Genomic DNA, 13955 nt, shown 5'->3' with positions numbered 1-13955 from the left:
AAGGCCGTACAAGCCTAAATGACAGAATAACAGACAAAATAGACAATAGAATAGAAATAGAAATAAAAATCGGAAAGCTCTAGTTCAAGTGCCATTTTGCAATAGACAAAGATTATTATGAAGTGTCACTGGCAAATAATTTTGCCTTTCTCATAACAGACCACTCTTCTCCTCAACCAGCTCAAATATGGATAAATATTTGATTTTATGTCAACGAACAAGACTTCATTACTCGTTCTGCAAGACATATTCGGTGTATTTTTCATAAATCAACTTATTTCAGGCCATATGTGACACAACTTAGAGAGCTATTCTGATTATATAGCAAAACAACAGTAAACATTAAGATAGATCTTGATGGTTTATTATTCAAAAGTATTCATAGAACTGTACAACAGTAGCTAGTCTTCGACATACCTCTCAACAGAGCAGGAAACCTTCCAAACTTACCGCAACAGATTTTGTACTCGGCTTTATGCACAGCTTCACTACTTCCTGAACTTCAGCCAGCTGCTTTGTTTCCTGTCTGCCATTATTGGACAAACTGATTAATCCAGGTGTGCCTGGCCTCAGTAACAATAATCAGGCACACCTGGATTAATCAGTTTGTCCAATAATGGCAGACAGGAAACAAAGGAGCTAGCTGAAGTTCAGGAAGTAGTGAAGCTGTGCATAAAGCCTATTCTGTGCAATCTCAAAAACATTTTAAAAAAATAATTCCTTCTTTGCAAACTGTATCAAAGTAATACATGTTGCATCCGCAAGGAGGCGCAGCTGCGTCATTAATCCGCGCACGCAGAACAGCACGCTCTATCAACAACGTTCTTGGGTAACTATAGCAACCAGGCGAAAAGCTAGACCGCTAGCTAGCAAGCATCGTCAACTCTCCTTACCTTATTTTATCCCCCAAACAAATCACTAACCTTTAAAATACCATGCTGAAAATGCACTAACGGTGTGTAAATCAAAATATGTCGTATGTCGACCAACAATATTTGAGGTGTTTGAAGTTTGGGGCTGTTTACACCGAAGAAGCCAACTTGCTATCTCAGTCCCATATTTGTTACCGCTGTGTTATTGTGATCCATGATGGGCAAAGATGTAGAGGAGGTGTCCGCGTCTCTAGTACGGGAATATCTCAGTCGAAAGGTGGGTGACAGATTATTTTCTTTCACCTGATTCAGAAATGTAAACATGGTAACGTTACTTTGACACAAAAGCTAACTATCCTATAGTATAACGTTACCTCTCAAAGCAGCAGCAAGAGATCTTTTAAAAACATATTTACCTGGTGTGATGTACATACTGTATGTTTAAGGTGTTTTAAAGGTAGCTTTCCTGAAAGAATGATGAAATGGAAGTACATTTCCCGATGAAATGTACTTAACTTACAGGGCCTGAAGAAAACGATAGCGTGCATGGATGAAGAGCTTCCACGGACTAATTCAAGCGTTAATAACAGATCAGATCTGCGCAGAATACTTCACCTTGAGGGCCTTTACAAACAAAATAAGGTATCAAAGAAAAAAAAAAACATCTGTATATATCATATTAAGAATGTTGGAAAAGCAGAGTGGCCATAAAAAGCATTTGTATTTAGGCTGAAGAACATCCCTTTAAGTCTATGTTGGAGATGATTGTGAAAGTTAGAATGAGTGAAGGTGACAAAACCAAAATACGCCACCATGGAGACAATGAAGCACATCCACTGGAAAAAACCATGTCCGTAGACATGACTGTTAAGAGAGAACCAGATTCTATGGAAAGTCTGTTGTGTGAAAGTCCAAGGTATTTCTTTATTGATTTAGTTTACAAAAATCCATATATTCATTTGTTTGAGACTTTCAAGATCTGTTGACAGCAATAAACATCCACCCTTTTCACAGGTTCTCTGAAAGCAACAGTGTGTCACAGCTTATTATTAAGCCTTCCCAAACACCTTCTGAAAAGACACTAAAAAAGAGCTTTGCTGTTCACCCTGAGAGTGAGAGAAGTGTATACTGTTTGCCGTCCAGCCATGATCTCCCTACAGTGTCGAAAGAGGGATTTCTTTCTGAGAAAAAGATCCTAGACACTGATAGCCAGAAAAACAGAAGCAGCAGGATAAGACGAGGCATTATGGCGGGTCCCATTGCCAGCTCTTTGCAGGTAATGAATGCTGATTCATTAAAGGCATAGTTCACCCAGAAATTAAAATTCTGTCTTCATGTCGTTGCAAACCCGTAAGACTTTTGTTCATCTTCGGAACACAAATGAAGATCTTTTTGATGAAATCTGAGAGATTTCTGTCCCTCTGTTGACAGCAACGCAACACTTTGGCACTTCAAAAAGTTCATAAAGAGATCGTAAAGCTAATCCATATGAATTGAGCGGTTTAGTACAAATTTTCTGAAGAGACTTGATCGCTTTATATGATGAACAGATTGATTTGGGCTTTTATTCACATAAAACGAAAGTCTTATGGGTTTGGAACGACATGAGGGTGAGTAATTGATGAAATAATTTTTATTTTTGGGTGAACTATCCCTTTAAACTAAAATTAATTTATTGAAAATTAAAATACAGTGTTTAATAATGTTACATATTTATTTTAGTAATTTTACTAAGATTTGATTCTACGTTACTCCTCCATTACAGCATTGCATTTACAAGGATTTAATTTTCCGTAGGAGAGTAACAGAAGACGTCCAGCCCGAAAAGCACCTTCATCTCTTACAGCAACAACAGAGGATTGTAGAGAATCAGCAAACTGGACAAATGGCCTCAATACTACAAATACAAAGTCTAACCCACCAGCCTCTCTTGGAGGGGAGAGCAGCATGCTTTCTAATTTACATAAAGGAATCATAGACCACAATGGGTTTGAGAAAATGCCGGAAGTCAAGCATCGCTTGTGAGTTTGTTTCAATCATTCGGGGAAAAAAACCTCTTACATATTTTTGTCTCGTTTTCCAGTTCAAATATCTAAGCATTCTTAAATCAAGATAGATTTACTTGACAAGCAAAATTACTTAATATTATAATATTCTATTTTTCATATAATATAATATTTTTATAAGAATGACTATTATATTAATTCTTGTTTTCTGAAAAATCTATCAAAATTAAGTGAGTTTATGCATAAAATTAAAAGCCAACGGGGTAAGAAAGATAACCTTAATTCAAAGTGAAAACAGGATTGTTTTTCTTATTTTTTCTTGTTTAAAGCAAAATCTCACTTAATTTTGATTGGTTTCTGAAAAATGTATGTCATTTTGCTCCTCGGGAACCTTAAATGTATGTTTTAGATATTTGGACCGGAAAACAAGATACGGATAAAAATACTGAGCTAGAATATTGAAAGTGCAGTTACTTAAACTGTGTCTGAGAAACCTACTCTCAATATTTTATGTCAACCTTCATTGATTTAAAAATGTCAAAATCGTTTTACTTTTGAAGGGCTAAAATAGTTATACCATTTGAATCCCAGAAACATTGAGAGGACCATAACTAGTGAGGTGAAAGGTTGGAACCGTTCTAGGGGCCGACAGGTCCAGGGGGACCCACAACCTTTTCTGAATGCTATATTTAAAAAGGGGCCCAGAACTTCTAACCACAGCCTTGAACGTATGCATGATTATTATGAATAAAATCTCTTATGGATTAGACAATATGGCTCTAAGAAGCTCCCATTTAGGATGGTAAAAAGAGACTGTTGATATTTATTCACAGCTGCAATATGTCAAGTGTGTGATTATTAACTTTTGTTGTTTCCTCTCCAGAAAGAATTTGGCACCCGGCCCCAAACTGGATGGACTCCATGTGTTGGAAATGGTTTTGGGTAGTGCACCTCAAATCTTCAGCAGATTACATTTTGTATCATAGCCAAGTCAACCACAGAATACACTAGCTTGTATTGTTGTATTGCTTTAATATGAGTGTATTTTGTCCTCATCAAATATTTGTATAGTTGTCCACTTTTAATATTTGTTTTCCTAATAACCCTACATTTTTCACCCTACAACCCCACTCAAATTTGCTTTAAATCAATCTGTCATTAAAAATTCCATTGTTTTGAAATTCTTTTTCAATCTTACAGACGACATAGAGAATGAGGAGAGCTTGTGTGATGTTCCTAGAACATCCATGCCAGAACGTAGTTTGGACAAGACTCCCATGGACCAGATGACAGCCACTGTAAGCACATTATCATTTATCTTCCTGGAACCATAATCTATGTGATATCAATCCAGGCTGATATGATATCGCTGTTTTCATGTCTACTTCAGGCTCTGAAGGAGATCATCTTTGGTTCTCCTATGGCTTGCTTCACTGAAGAGTGGAAACAACAGAACTTTACCTTTTCAGATACTCCAGGTTTGAAGTATGGGATTGTACAAAACAAGGTACAGTACTTTAGACAACCTCATGATTTACTGTTTTGATCTGTAAACCTTTGCCTCATGAGATGTTCTGGGAATGTTTTATCAGGGAGGACCCTGTGGTGTCCTTGCAGCAGTTCAGGCTTGTGTTCTACAGAAGCTTCTGTTTGAAGAATCGAGCAGTGACTCATTGGATGAGTGTGTATCAAGCATCAGTCATATTTTTTTTTATTTTTTTTTTTTACCTTTATTATTTTAAAACCATTCAATCAATTTGGGACCATTTTTCCTTTGGATTTTTTTATTTGTATCAGTGAATATTTTGGTTATAAATTATACAATTTGTATTTCACTGATGTCTTAATCAGTTGTCTTAAACTTGATTTGGTAAATATCACCAGGAGACTGGAGGTATCAAACGTTTTGAGGACAAAATGTCTATCTCGGGCTTTGGCTGACATACTATGGAGAGCCGGGAATATGAAGAGAGCCACAGTTGCAATGTAAGTGTCACACATTTAGAATTATCACTTACATTTACAAAACTATTTTTCATTTCTCAACTTTAAAGTATCTGCCCCCACAGAAACACAGGAAGAAGTCTTTTCATCCCGATCGGACGTTACAAATCAGACGGTATTCTGGAAATGGTAAGTTGATTCTTTGTCCCTTAAATTTCCTCCTAATTACTTCTTTTGACGACTACATATTTCTCTTTTGTTAATGTTTTTTTATATATATATATTCCACATAGATAACATACGTCACTGTTGAGACGTTGGATGATCTCACTTTAGTTCTTGAGAAGCATGTTAGACAGGTAAGTCTGTGATGAAATGCCTTATGATGAATCCTGTATACCTGTATGTATTTAAAAAAAAAAAAAATATATATATATAAATATTATTAATATTAATTATTATTTACACTATTGTTATATATTATTTCTATTTTGTTATAATTTATAATATGTATAATAATAGTTGTTGACAATATTTATTTAGAAGAACATTGTTATTATAGATGTATTATTTATATTTTATATTATTTATGTTTATTATTATTTATAAATAAGCAAGGTTTGTATGTGAGCACATCCATTAATAGTCTTGAAGCTTTTTAAGGCAAATATCACCTGTTTAATAGCTCCTTGCTTCCTTTTAGTTTGAGTCTGGTCCCTTTGGCTGTATTCTACTTACCATCTCTGCAATTCTTTGCAGAACTACTGCAACGTGAGTTTCCACCTCTTTAACTCAGTACAGACTGTTTATGTTCATATATTCACTGAGCTAATCAATGTGTTCTTTGTGTTTTAGTATACAAAGTGATATGGATGTGCCCACCTCCACCCTCATTGGAGCTCATGGCTACTGCACACAGGTTTGCTGTGTTAACACTTTACAGTCCTAATCTAAACACCCAATACACAAAAGATAGCATATTTTATTTTGCTCTTACAAAAAACAATGTCTTGTTTTCACCAATTATATTGGTTGCTTTTTGTATAGCTCCAGTGTAAACAGTGTTCTGATATGATTAAGTCATTAAATCTTATAATTTCCCTTTCATTTTTTAAGGAATTGGTCAATCTTTTGCTTTGTGGACGGGCAGTTTCAAACGTCTTTGATGATGAAATGAAGCTTGATTCTGGAAATGGAAATTTTACACTTCTTAAGGGAATTAAAGCACGCTGTAACATTGGGCTGCTGTCTTTATTTGAGCACTATAATATATGTAAGGTAAGAAGGCTTGAAACACTCTAAAATATCCTTAGATATTATATCCAAATGTGTTATATCCCAATTTCTCTCTTTTTCAAGGTTGGATCTTACCTGAAAACTCCCAAGTTTCCAATTTGGGTAGTGTGCAGCGAGAGCCATTTCAGTGTGCTCTTTTGTCCCTCTGAAGACCTGGCAACCGATCACTGCAAAGAGGAAGAGTTTGACTTGTACTATTATGATGGACTGGCCAACCAGCAGGAACCAATTAGATTAACAGTCTGTGAGTCTTTTCCTTTGGGTCATTGCTTTTCTGGACACACACACATAAAAACAAACACTGATTGTATTATGCATAGTATTTGAAAACAACAAAATAAACACAAGCTTTGCACACTTGCTTCATAATTAGGGTTTATGATAAGTCAGTTTTAAAAGGTCTTCTGTATTCTGTGTCTGGACAGATTCAGAGTCTTGTGGCGCAGAGTCTGCTCAGAGTGACAACGCAGACAGTGATCTCATTCCTCCACTGGAGCTTTGCATCAGGACCAAGTAAGTCTCTTATTTCGTCAGTGCTTTTTCTATAATATGTCATTTTGATATTGTGAAATGCAAACATGTGGCGATATGAATGCTTCAAATATGTTTTACAGATGGCGAAATGCAGTGGTCAGCTGGAATGATACAGATCCCATTCTTTGATATTGCATGCAAAAAGAGATTTTTCTTTGTTAGCCCTGTGTGACCCCGGTATGATTTTATCTGGTGTAAATTTTCATTAGGTTTTATATTTAAAAATGCATGAGTTTAGTATTTCTTTTGTCTTTTATGATGAGCTTTTTTGCTGCCATTCTTAATATCCTTAATATTATTTTCATCATTCTGCTGCTTTTTCTTACTTTATGTTTTGTGTTGTTGTATGTGAATACAGAAGTATAAACACAGACGTATATTTATAAGACAAATGCCTTACTCCAGGGGTATAGATCAACACATTCTCAATATTGTCAATCAATATTATATAAAACATTTCTTGTTTGCTGCCCCCCTCCCCAATTTAAACCAAGATCTATGCCCCTGTTCTCTCTTGCTCATTTTATACAATTGTTTGCAATTACTTTATCTTTCACAATGTCACTTTAACAGTATAACATTAAGAACTGTCATTACTTTTTTTCTTATTCAAATCATGATTAAATTAACTGTAATAAAGAATATGGCTTGTGATGTGTAAATACTTGTCATTGCTCACTGATAGTTTATCCAAATATGAAAATTCTGACATCATTTAATTACCTTAATTTCCGTCTGTGGAACACAAAAGAAGATATTTTGAAAAATGTTGGTAACCAAACAGTTTTAGTGACCATTGATTTAATTTTTGTTTGAACTATATATTTAACTTTGTGCAAGAAAGATTTATGAAGAGAATATAAACGTTGTCATTTTGGGCAAAGAATGCTTTTGTTTCAGTTGTCCCAATGGGAGGAAACATGACTAGGGTTCCGCATGGTGATACTGTCAAAAGAAATGCATTTAAAATATTGAATCCGCTCTGAACGGGATCTGAAACCAATGGCACACGTGGCAGGATAATTACTGGCACGTGACAATAGCTAAAGAGTTGTATGTATTTAATTTAAATAAAGTCCCTTGAACTTGCATAACAATTTCTCATAGTGACACAGCTTGTTTTAAGTTACTATGAATATAATAAAGTGTGAGATTTTAACCTGAGCAAGTACGCAGATCCGAAAACCCGTTCACGCGACCGGAGGTGAGCTTCTGTGATTATCCCTCCGCATGCCATAAGGTTGCCGACCCATCTCTTAAAGGGGTCCTATTATGTTTTTTTATTTTTTACATTTTTTTAGCGTAATGTTGCTGTTTGAGTTTGAATTTGCAAAGTTACAAAGATTTGCAAAGTTACAAAGAAAGCACAAAGTCCACTCCAAAGGGAGTTATTCTCTGTATCACTAAGCACTGTTTCTGGACTACCTGAACATTGTAGTCTTGAGTTTTCTTCCAAGAACATACATGGCTGCATCCGAAATCACATACTTTCCTACTATACAATAGGCCTATGTGAAAAACAATATGTGGCAAAAGTATGCCCGAATTCACAGTACTCATAAAAGAGTAGGCAAAAAGTACCAGCATGACCTTCTACTTCCGGCGGGATTCTAAAGTGTGCGAACAATAGACATTTTAATGACCCATGAGGCCATGGGAGAGATTTTGTGAATGGCAGTGAAGCTGATGCTGGTCACAAATGATAATGACATGTCATCATTATGTCATTAAGTATGTCCGGATTATTCATACTACACACATTCATACTGTATAACGTACATTTTTATCAGTTGTGAAGTAATTTCTTAATCAAAATAAGTACTTACTCAAGAGAGTTTAACATAATTCCCGCTCAAGGCATGCACAAAAAAAGGGGGCGAGGCCTGGTTGTGTTGAAAGTTGGAGTTATGGTAAGGGATGTGGAATTTCCAAAACAGACTCGAAGCAGTTGACCAATCACAACACAATGGTCCAGCAGACTAATCAGAGCACAGTACGCTTTTTGGAAGGAGGGGCTTCATTGAGACTGGAACTAAACAAAGTGTTACTGAAAGACTTGGAAGAGAGGTGCTGCAACAATGTAAAATATGTGCAAAATAATGTTTTTTTAAACATTTAAGCATGAAAACCTCTCATAATAGACCCCAAAAATAAAATCAACACTTTTAAGAAAAGAGCATAATAGGTCTCCTTTAAGAGCTATATTTGTTCTGTTTACTCTCTACATGTTTGATCATTTATTATTAACATGGAACTTCTGGTGTAGTATTTCTGTCCTATAGTAAGGTTATCTTGTGCATACTCGGTTTGTTGTTATTTAGGAGTATAATTCTTCATACAGAAAAGCAGCTGTCTTCAAATGTTACCATTTTATGGAATGATCGCAGCCCTGTAGCAACAAACTGGACTGAACAACAGTAATTTGTGCATTATGCATGACAAAGCATAGGCTATAACCTTCATTAGCTGATGACTGCTGTAATTCACGTTACAAGATGTTTGCTTGATCATTTATCATATTTGTCAATACAAGTCAATACAAAAACAATCAAAGTCTTCGTGGTTCCCTAGGAATGCAACACAGAGGTTTATTTGAAAACCTGTAAAAACATATTGAAGCAGTTGATGAACCACATGGAGTTATTGCATATACTGAAGGCCAAAATAATTAAGCCTTTTTCCTGTAAAGACTTCATATGGCACACACTGAAAGCTGAGCACAAAAATATCACCTTTTCCACCAAAATGCCTTCTGATTAGTGCTACTTTTGGCTGAACCTCTTAGGATGTTATTTAGCCACTGCCAGTGCCAAAGCCCTGAAGAGAACTGTTAGTCAGAGTATCTCTGATCTTTGCTCTGCCGGAGACCACAATTGTGGAACTGACCTGAACCCCAGCGCTCACTTTGGGTATCATAGTTGGATTGGGTGTGGGATTGAGGTTAAAGAATGGCTGAACTATGAACTGATTTTGTGAGTTTTGATGCTGTATCCCTGGAATTTGAGATAGGCCAATGCTTAGCATAGTAGAACTCTTGGACTGATAACACAAATGAAAATATTACATTGATTTTCCACCAATCAAGCTATTATTGCAACACAAGCATCTCAGATCTTATAAACGAACATGCATTTGATAGGAAGTAGCCTATTTGGCCTGGCAAAAGTTTATAATACTTTTAAAACATCTGACTCTGATCACTAACTCATTTACTTTGATCTGTCTTTTCCTTCCTCATAGCTAAATTGCATCACTCCATACCAAAATATTGCTGTGGAACATATGATTACTTTCCATCCCACAGCTGAAAGTGAACTGAAATAAGTGTAAATATCATATTCCAATTTTTCTGTTATAAATGAAATTCATAAACAGCCATGTTTGAAGGACCAATTTAGTGTTCTTCACTAACTGACAGCCAAACTTAAAGGTACAATATGTAAGATTTTTGTAATAAAATATTCAAAAATCACTTGTGATATATTTCCTGCAGTTGCGTACTTACAATATCCCAAAAGTTCCCAAAGAATTTTTAATTTCAGAGAAATTCCAATTTAAAATAATGGCTCATCCCATTGTCGCCTGTCAATGACGTAATATCCTTGTTATCCCTGGTTTCCGCTTGTACTGCCATAGTAACCATGGCGATAGACGTGGACAACTGCGTTAAGTCCTATGGTTAAGTCTAGCGGCACGCTCACGCTGTTGTTGTTTCGGTCAAACATTATGGACCGTGGCAAGCAGACTTTGGGACAAAAGAATAACTAAAACGAGGATCAATATCAGCGTGGCGTTTTAGAGATGCCGAGAGCTCCACGTCCGCGACTAACTTCGACTTGACAGATCTTCACGAGTCACGACTTGACAGAGTACGCTCTTGCATGTACTTTATTAGACAGGTAAGCAAATGTACAACTAATCAATGTTATATAGTTTAACATGATGAAATGTTAGAATATGATCAGTATGTTATTCTAATGTTGATCTAGCTTACTGCGTCATACAGCCAAACAAACTAGAATAACATTATAACTTTCAACACACTCAAATACAGTTTAGTGTGATAGTGTACCTCACAAGTTTAATTCGTCTAATAAACTGACTTGTGTGAGTAGTAATTCAGCACTTGCGGGTAGTTCGGTAGAATGAAATGTCCATATCCGCGGGACTCGTGTGTGACGCGAATCACGCGATAGCTCCATCAGCATGACGACATGTTCCATAATTCCGCTTATGCGTCATCAACCTACCCCTTTGTTATTGTAAAAAGGTTAGCGATCCCTAGCGGCGAAAAAACCCCCCATAATGTAGCTTTAAAGGGTCATGAAACCCCCCTCTATCAGCTCAAGTCTAGCTCATAATCTTTTTGAAAAATGCAACTTAAATGGGCGTGGATGGCTGTGAGAAGAAGGGAGGGAGTGGGTGGGGCACGGCAGGGGAGAGGGGGAACTGTCATCAGCAGTGTTGGGCAGTAACGCGTTACTAGTAACGCGTTACTGTAACGCAGTTACTTTTGACAGTAACTAATACTGTAACGCATTACTTTTTAAATAAATTAACTCCGTTACCGTTACCATATGGCGCGTTGTCCGTTACTTTTTTAAATTAATTAGTTGCTGGAGGGGCTGAGAAGTGTGCGCTGTCATTACACAGTACGAGAGCACTGAAGAGACTGCTAGCATTATACAGAGCGAGAGGACACCTGAGGACACATAACAAACTCACTGGCTGAGTTGTTTACGTACACGTGAGGCAGCGCGAGGCGCGAGCACGGAGATTACAAGCTGCACGGAGAGCGCTGAGCACTTGATGCGCATTTAAAACACAGACAGCGAAACGGTATGAATACAGAACACTTAAGTACACATTGCCATATCATTATAAAATAATAAATTTTTTGACTAGATGCTGCATCAGCAGAGAAAGAACAGAAGCTTGCCGTCGAGTCTGAGAGGAATAACATTAGTAACGGCTAACTTACCTCAAGCGATTAAAGCAATGTGACAAAAACACACGCAGACCTGACCCACATGTTTTATGTCGCAATTGTTACCATCTATTTGCATTAGTTTATGTCCAGCTGGTCACTTTTATGTATTCATTAGCCGGCGAAGTTGTATTTTTAAAACTAGTGACGTGATTGATTGCTTACATTGATGTGTTCATGCAGCCGACATCAAGTCTAATCAAGTGTTCTAAAATTTAAGCAAATAAAGTGAAAGACTGTACATGTAATATAGGTCTACATTTATGTAATTTTAATGCTCTGGCCTTTGCAGATATTTAAATATGGCCATCTTCTTTAAGCTTGAATCATATAAATGGCAACACTTTACAATAAGATAACAATTTTAGCATTAAATATGGTTAATAAATGTTGTAGAAGTATCATTCATTGTTAGATGTATTTGTATCTCCTTAGTTAATGTAGGCCTACTATGAACTAACAAGAATGATCAAGGTACAATTGTATTGCTCAAATATTAATTCATGCAGTAAAAACCACAGTGGTAAAAACGTATAGGCCTACTGTCAGCTGCATGAACATATCAATGTTGAGAAAGCAAACAAGTCACTAGCTTTAAAAATGCTTGTTTTGTTATTTATTTCAGAAATCCTTGATATATTCAGTTTGTGCTGGTCTGACTTAAATAGAATAGTGTTTAAAAATTACTTTCTGTTTAAGTCAGTTTTGTGTTTGTATAGACCATAACGCATTAAAGGGCATTAATGGGAACATTTAAGAACTTTCTTTAAAAAAGTAACTAAAAAGTTACTTTTAACAGTAACGCATTACTTTTTGGTGTAAGTAATCAACAAAGTAATTGAGTTACTTTTTGAACGAAGTAACTAGTAACTGTAACTAGTTACTATTTCTTAGTAACTAGCACAACACTGGTCATCAGCCAAGCGTGCCCAAGGGAGTAATCCATCGACCGGAAGTTGAAGCCGGCCGGGTGCCGCCATGTTGTAGCAGAACTTCACTTGCGTTAGCATTTCCATTGACTCCCATTCATTTTGGCGTCACTTTGACAGCGAATAACTTTACATCTGAGGCGTTTAAAGACTCCATTTGTCCATTATTTATTTCTAAAGAAACAAGACAATGTATAAAGGGCTCCATTACCTTCTATGTTACATTATGGCCCCGTAGAAACAGATTTAGTAAAAATAGGCTAACGATTGCGTCATAACCACTCGACTCTCTGTCGCGCTGTACAGAAATTACCATACAGACAGCAGGAGAAGCTCGCAGGCAATCGGGGGGACGTCCCGTCAAGGGAGAAGCCCATAGATAATGAGTCCATAAAAGCAACGGGATACTTACTCCTGCTCACTCACACCAAAGAACTCTTTGCTCAAGTTCCCCGTCTCTGCAAGATTAACGTTGGCAATTTTCACGCACAGCTACTAGAAGATTAACGTCTGTCAGACAGGTTGCTCACGTCATCAAGCTTAGTTTGAGTCAGTTTGAGTCTGCGCGTCAGGAACGGAAGTGCTCAAAAATCGCTAAAAATGGGCTTCAACTGTCTCAACTGAGTTCCAATGAGATGGCTCTGTCCACTTATACTGTCTATGAGCGTGCCGCACAAGCCCTCAAAAGTGAAGCCAAAACGTCTCGATCGCCCCCCGGTGACCGGTCCTAGTATAGGTCATAAGCCCCGCCTCCCCATGTTATTCAACGGGACGCGAGACCAACTAAATAATTAAGTTACACTTCACATATCTTTATTCTAAAGATAGTTTCTGTCATTTACTGTAGTTTCTATCACGTTGATGTAATTTCAAGTGTTTGTTTTTAAAATAAGTTAGTTTTTAGTTAGTTATTTGATGCTATAAAAACGGTGCTGTGACATCATGATTGACATCTGTGATTGACAGGTTCTCTGTGTGAAGTAGTCACTGAAGCACCAACGGACTTTTTTTCATAATGTTGACTATGTGGTCAGTGGTTGTTATTTACCTTATTTTAACGAGGTACTGCAATCAGCAGACATCATTGTAGAGGAATGGAGCAGAGAAGGCCACTTAAGAAAAGTGCAGGGCGTGTGCTTGCGATTGATTCAACGAGCGTGAGGGCGGGGCCTTGATTTCGCGGCTTTACTTCCTGCTAACGACTGCGCATGACTGGTCCCGACAACGCTACTGCGCAGACTCAAGTTCCAATATGTCAGCGCCATATCGGGACTCTGGCGGCTTCAGTTCTCTCCAATGGAAAAGAGCGAAGGGGCGTCGTCCATCTTTTTTTTACAGTCTATGTCATCAGCCAGCAGTGTTGCCAGATGTACGATAATTATCGTAT

At 37.0% G+C, this 13955-nt stretch overlaps 1 protein-coding gene across 1 annotated transcript; it reads left to right on the top strand.

Moving 5' to 3' along the window:
• Positions 1-816: 816 nt before the first annotated feature.
• mindy4 (MINDY lysine 48 deubiquitinase 4) lies at positions 817-7294 on the top strand. Its single transcript, XM_056252296.1, has 18 exons — positions 817-1149; positions 1395-1514; positions 1601-1788; positions 1887-2148; positions 2670-2893; positions 3762-3820; positions 4079-4176; positions 4269-4385; positions 4471-4559; positions 4763-4864; positions 4948-5011; positions 5116-5181; positions 5526-5593; positions 5678-5741; positions 5939-6100; positions 6182-6362; positions 6544-6631; positions 6733-7294. Exons 1-18 carry the CDS (start codon positions 1087-1089, stop codon positions 6779-6781), a joined length of 2064 nt encoding a protein of 687 aa, XP_056108271.1. The 5' UTR covers positions 817-1086; the 3' UTR covers positions 6782-7294.
• Positions 7295-13955: the final 6661 nt, after the last annotated feature.

This window comes from Rhinichthys klamathensis, unplaced genomic scaffold (assembly GCF_029890125.1).
Source record: "Rhinichthys klamathensis goyatoka isolate OS25496 unplaced genomic scaffold, OSU_Roscu_1.1 h1tg000094l_1, whole genome shotgun sequence".
Taxonomy (NCBI): domain Eukaryota; kingdom Metazoa; phylum Chordata; class Actinopteri; order Cypriniformes; family Leuciscidae; genus Rhinichthys; species Rhinichthys klamathensis.
Note: the sequence above shows the minus strand (reverse complement) of the source record. Positions and strands in the feature narration are given on the sequence as shown.

What these genes read in the sequence shown, in the direction of transcription:
- mindy4 (XM_056252296.1), top strand. Translation starts at nt 1,087, where the DNA reads ATGATGGGCAAAGATGTAGAGGAGGTGTCCGCGTCTCTAGTACGGGAA. An exon ending in GCCTTTACAAACAAAATAAG is followed by an intron (nt 1,515 to 1,600) that starts GTATCAAAGAAA and finishes ATTTGTATTTAG; the next exon opens with GCTGAAGAACATCCCTTTAA. An exon ending in ACCAATTAGATTAACAGTCT is followed by an intron (nt 6,363 to 6,543) that starts GTGAGTCTTTTC and finishes GTGTCTGGACAG; the next exon opens with ATTCAGAGTCTTGTGGCGCA.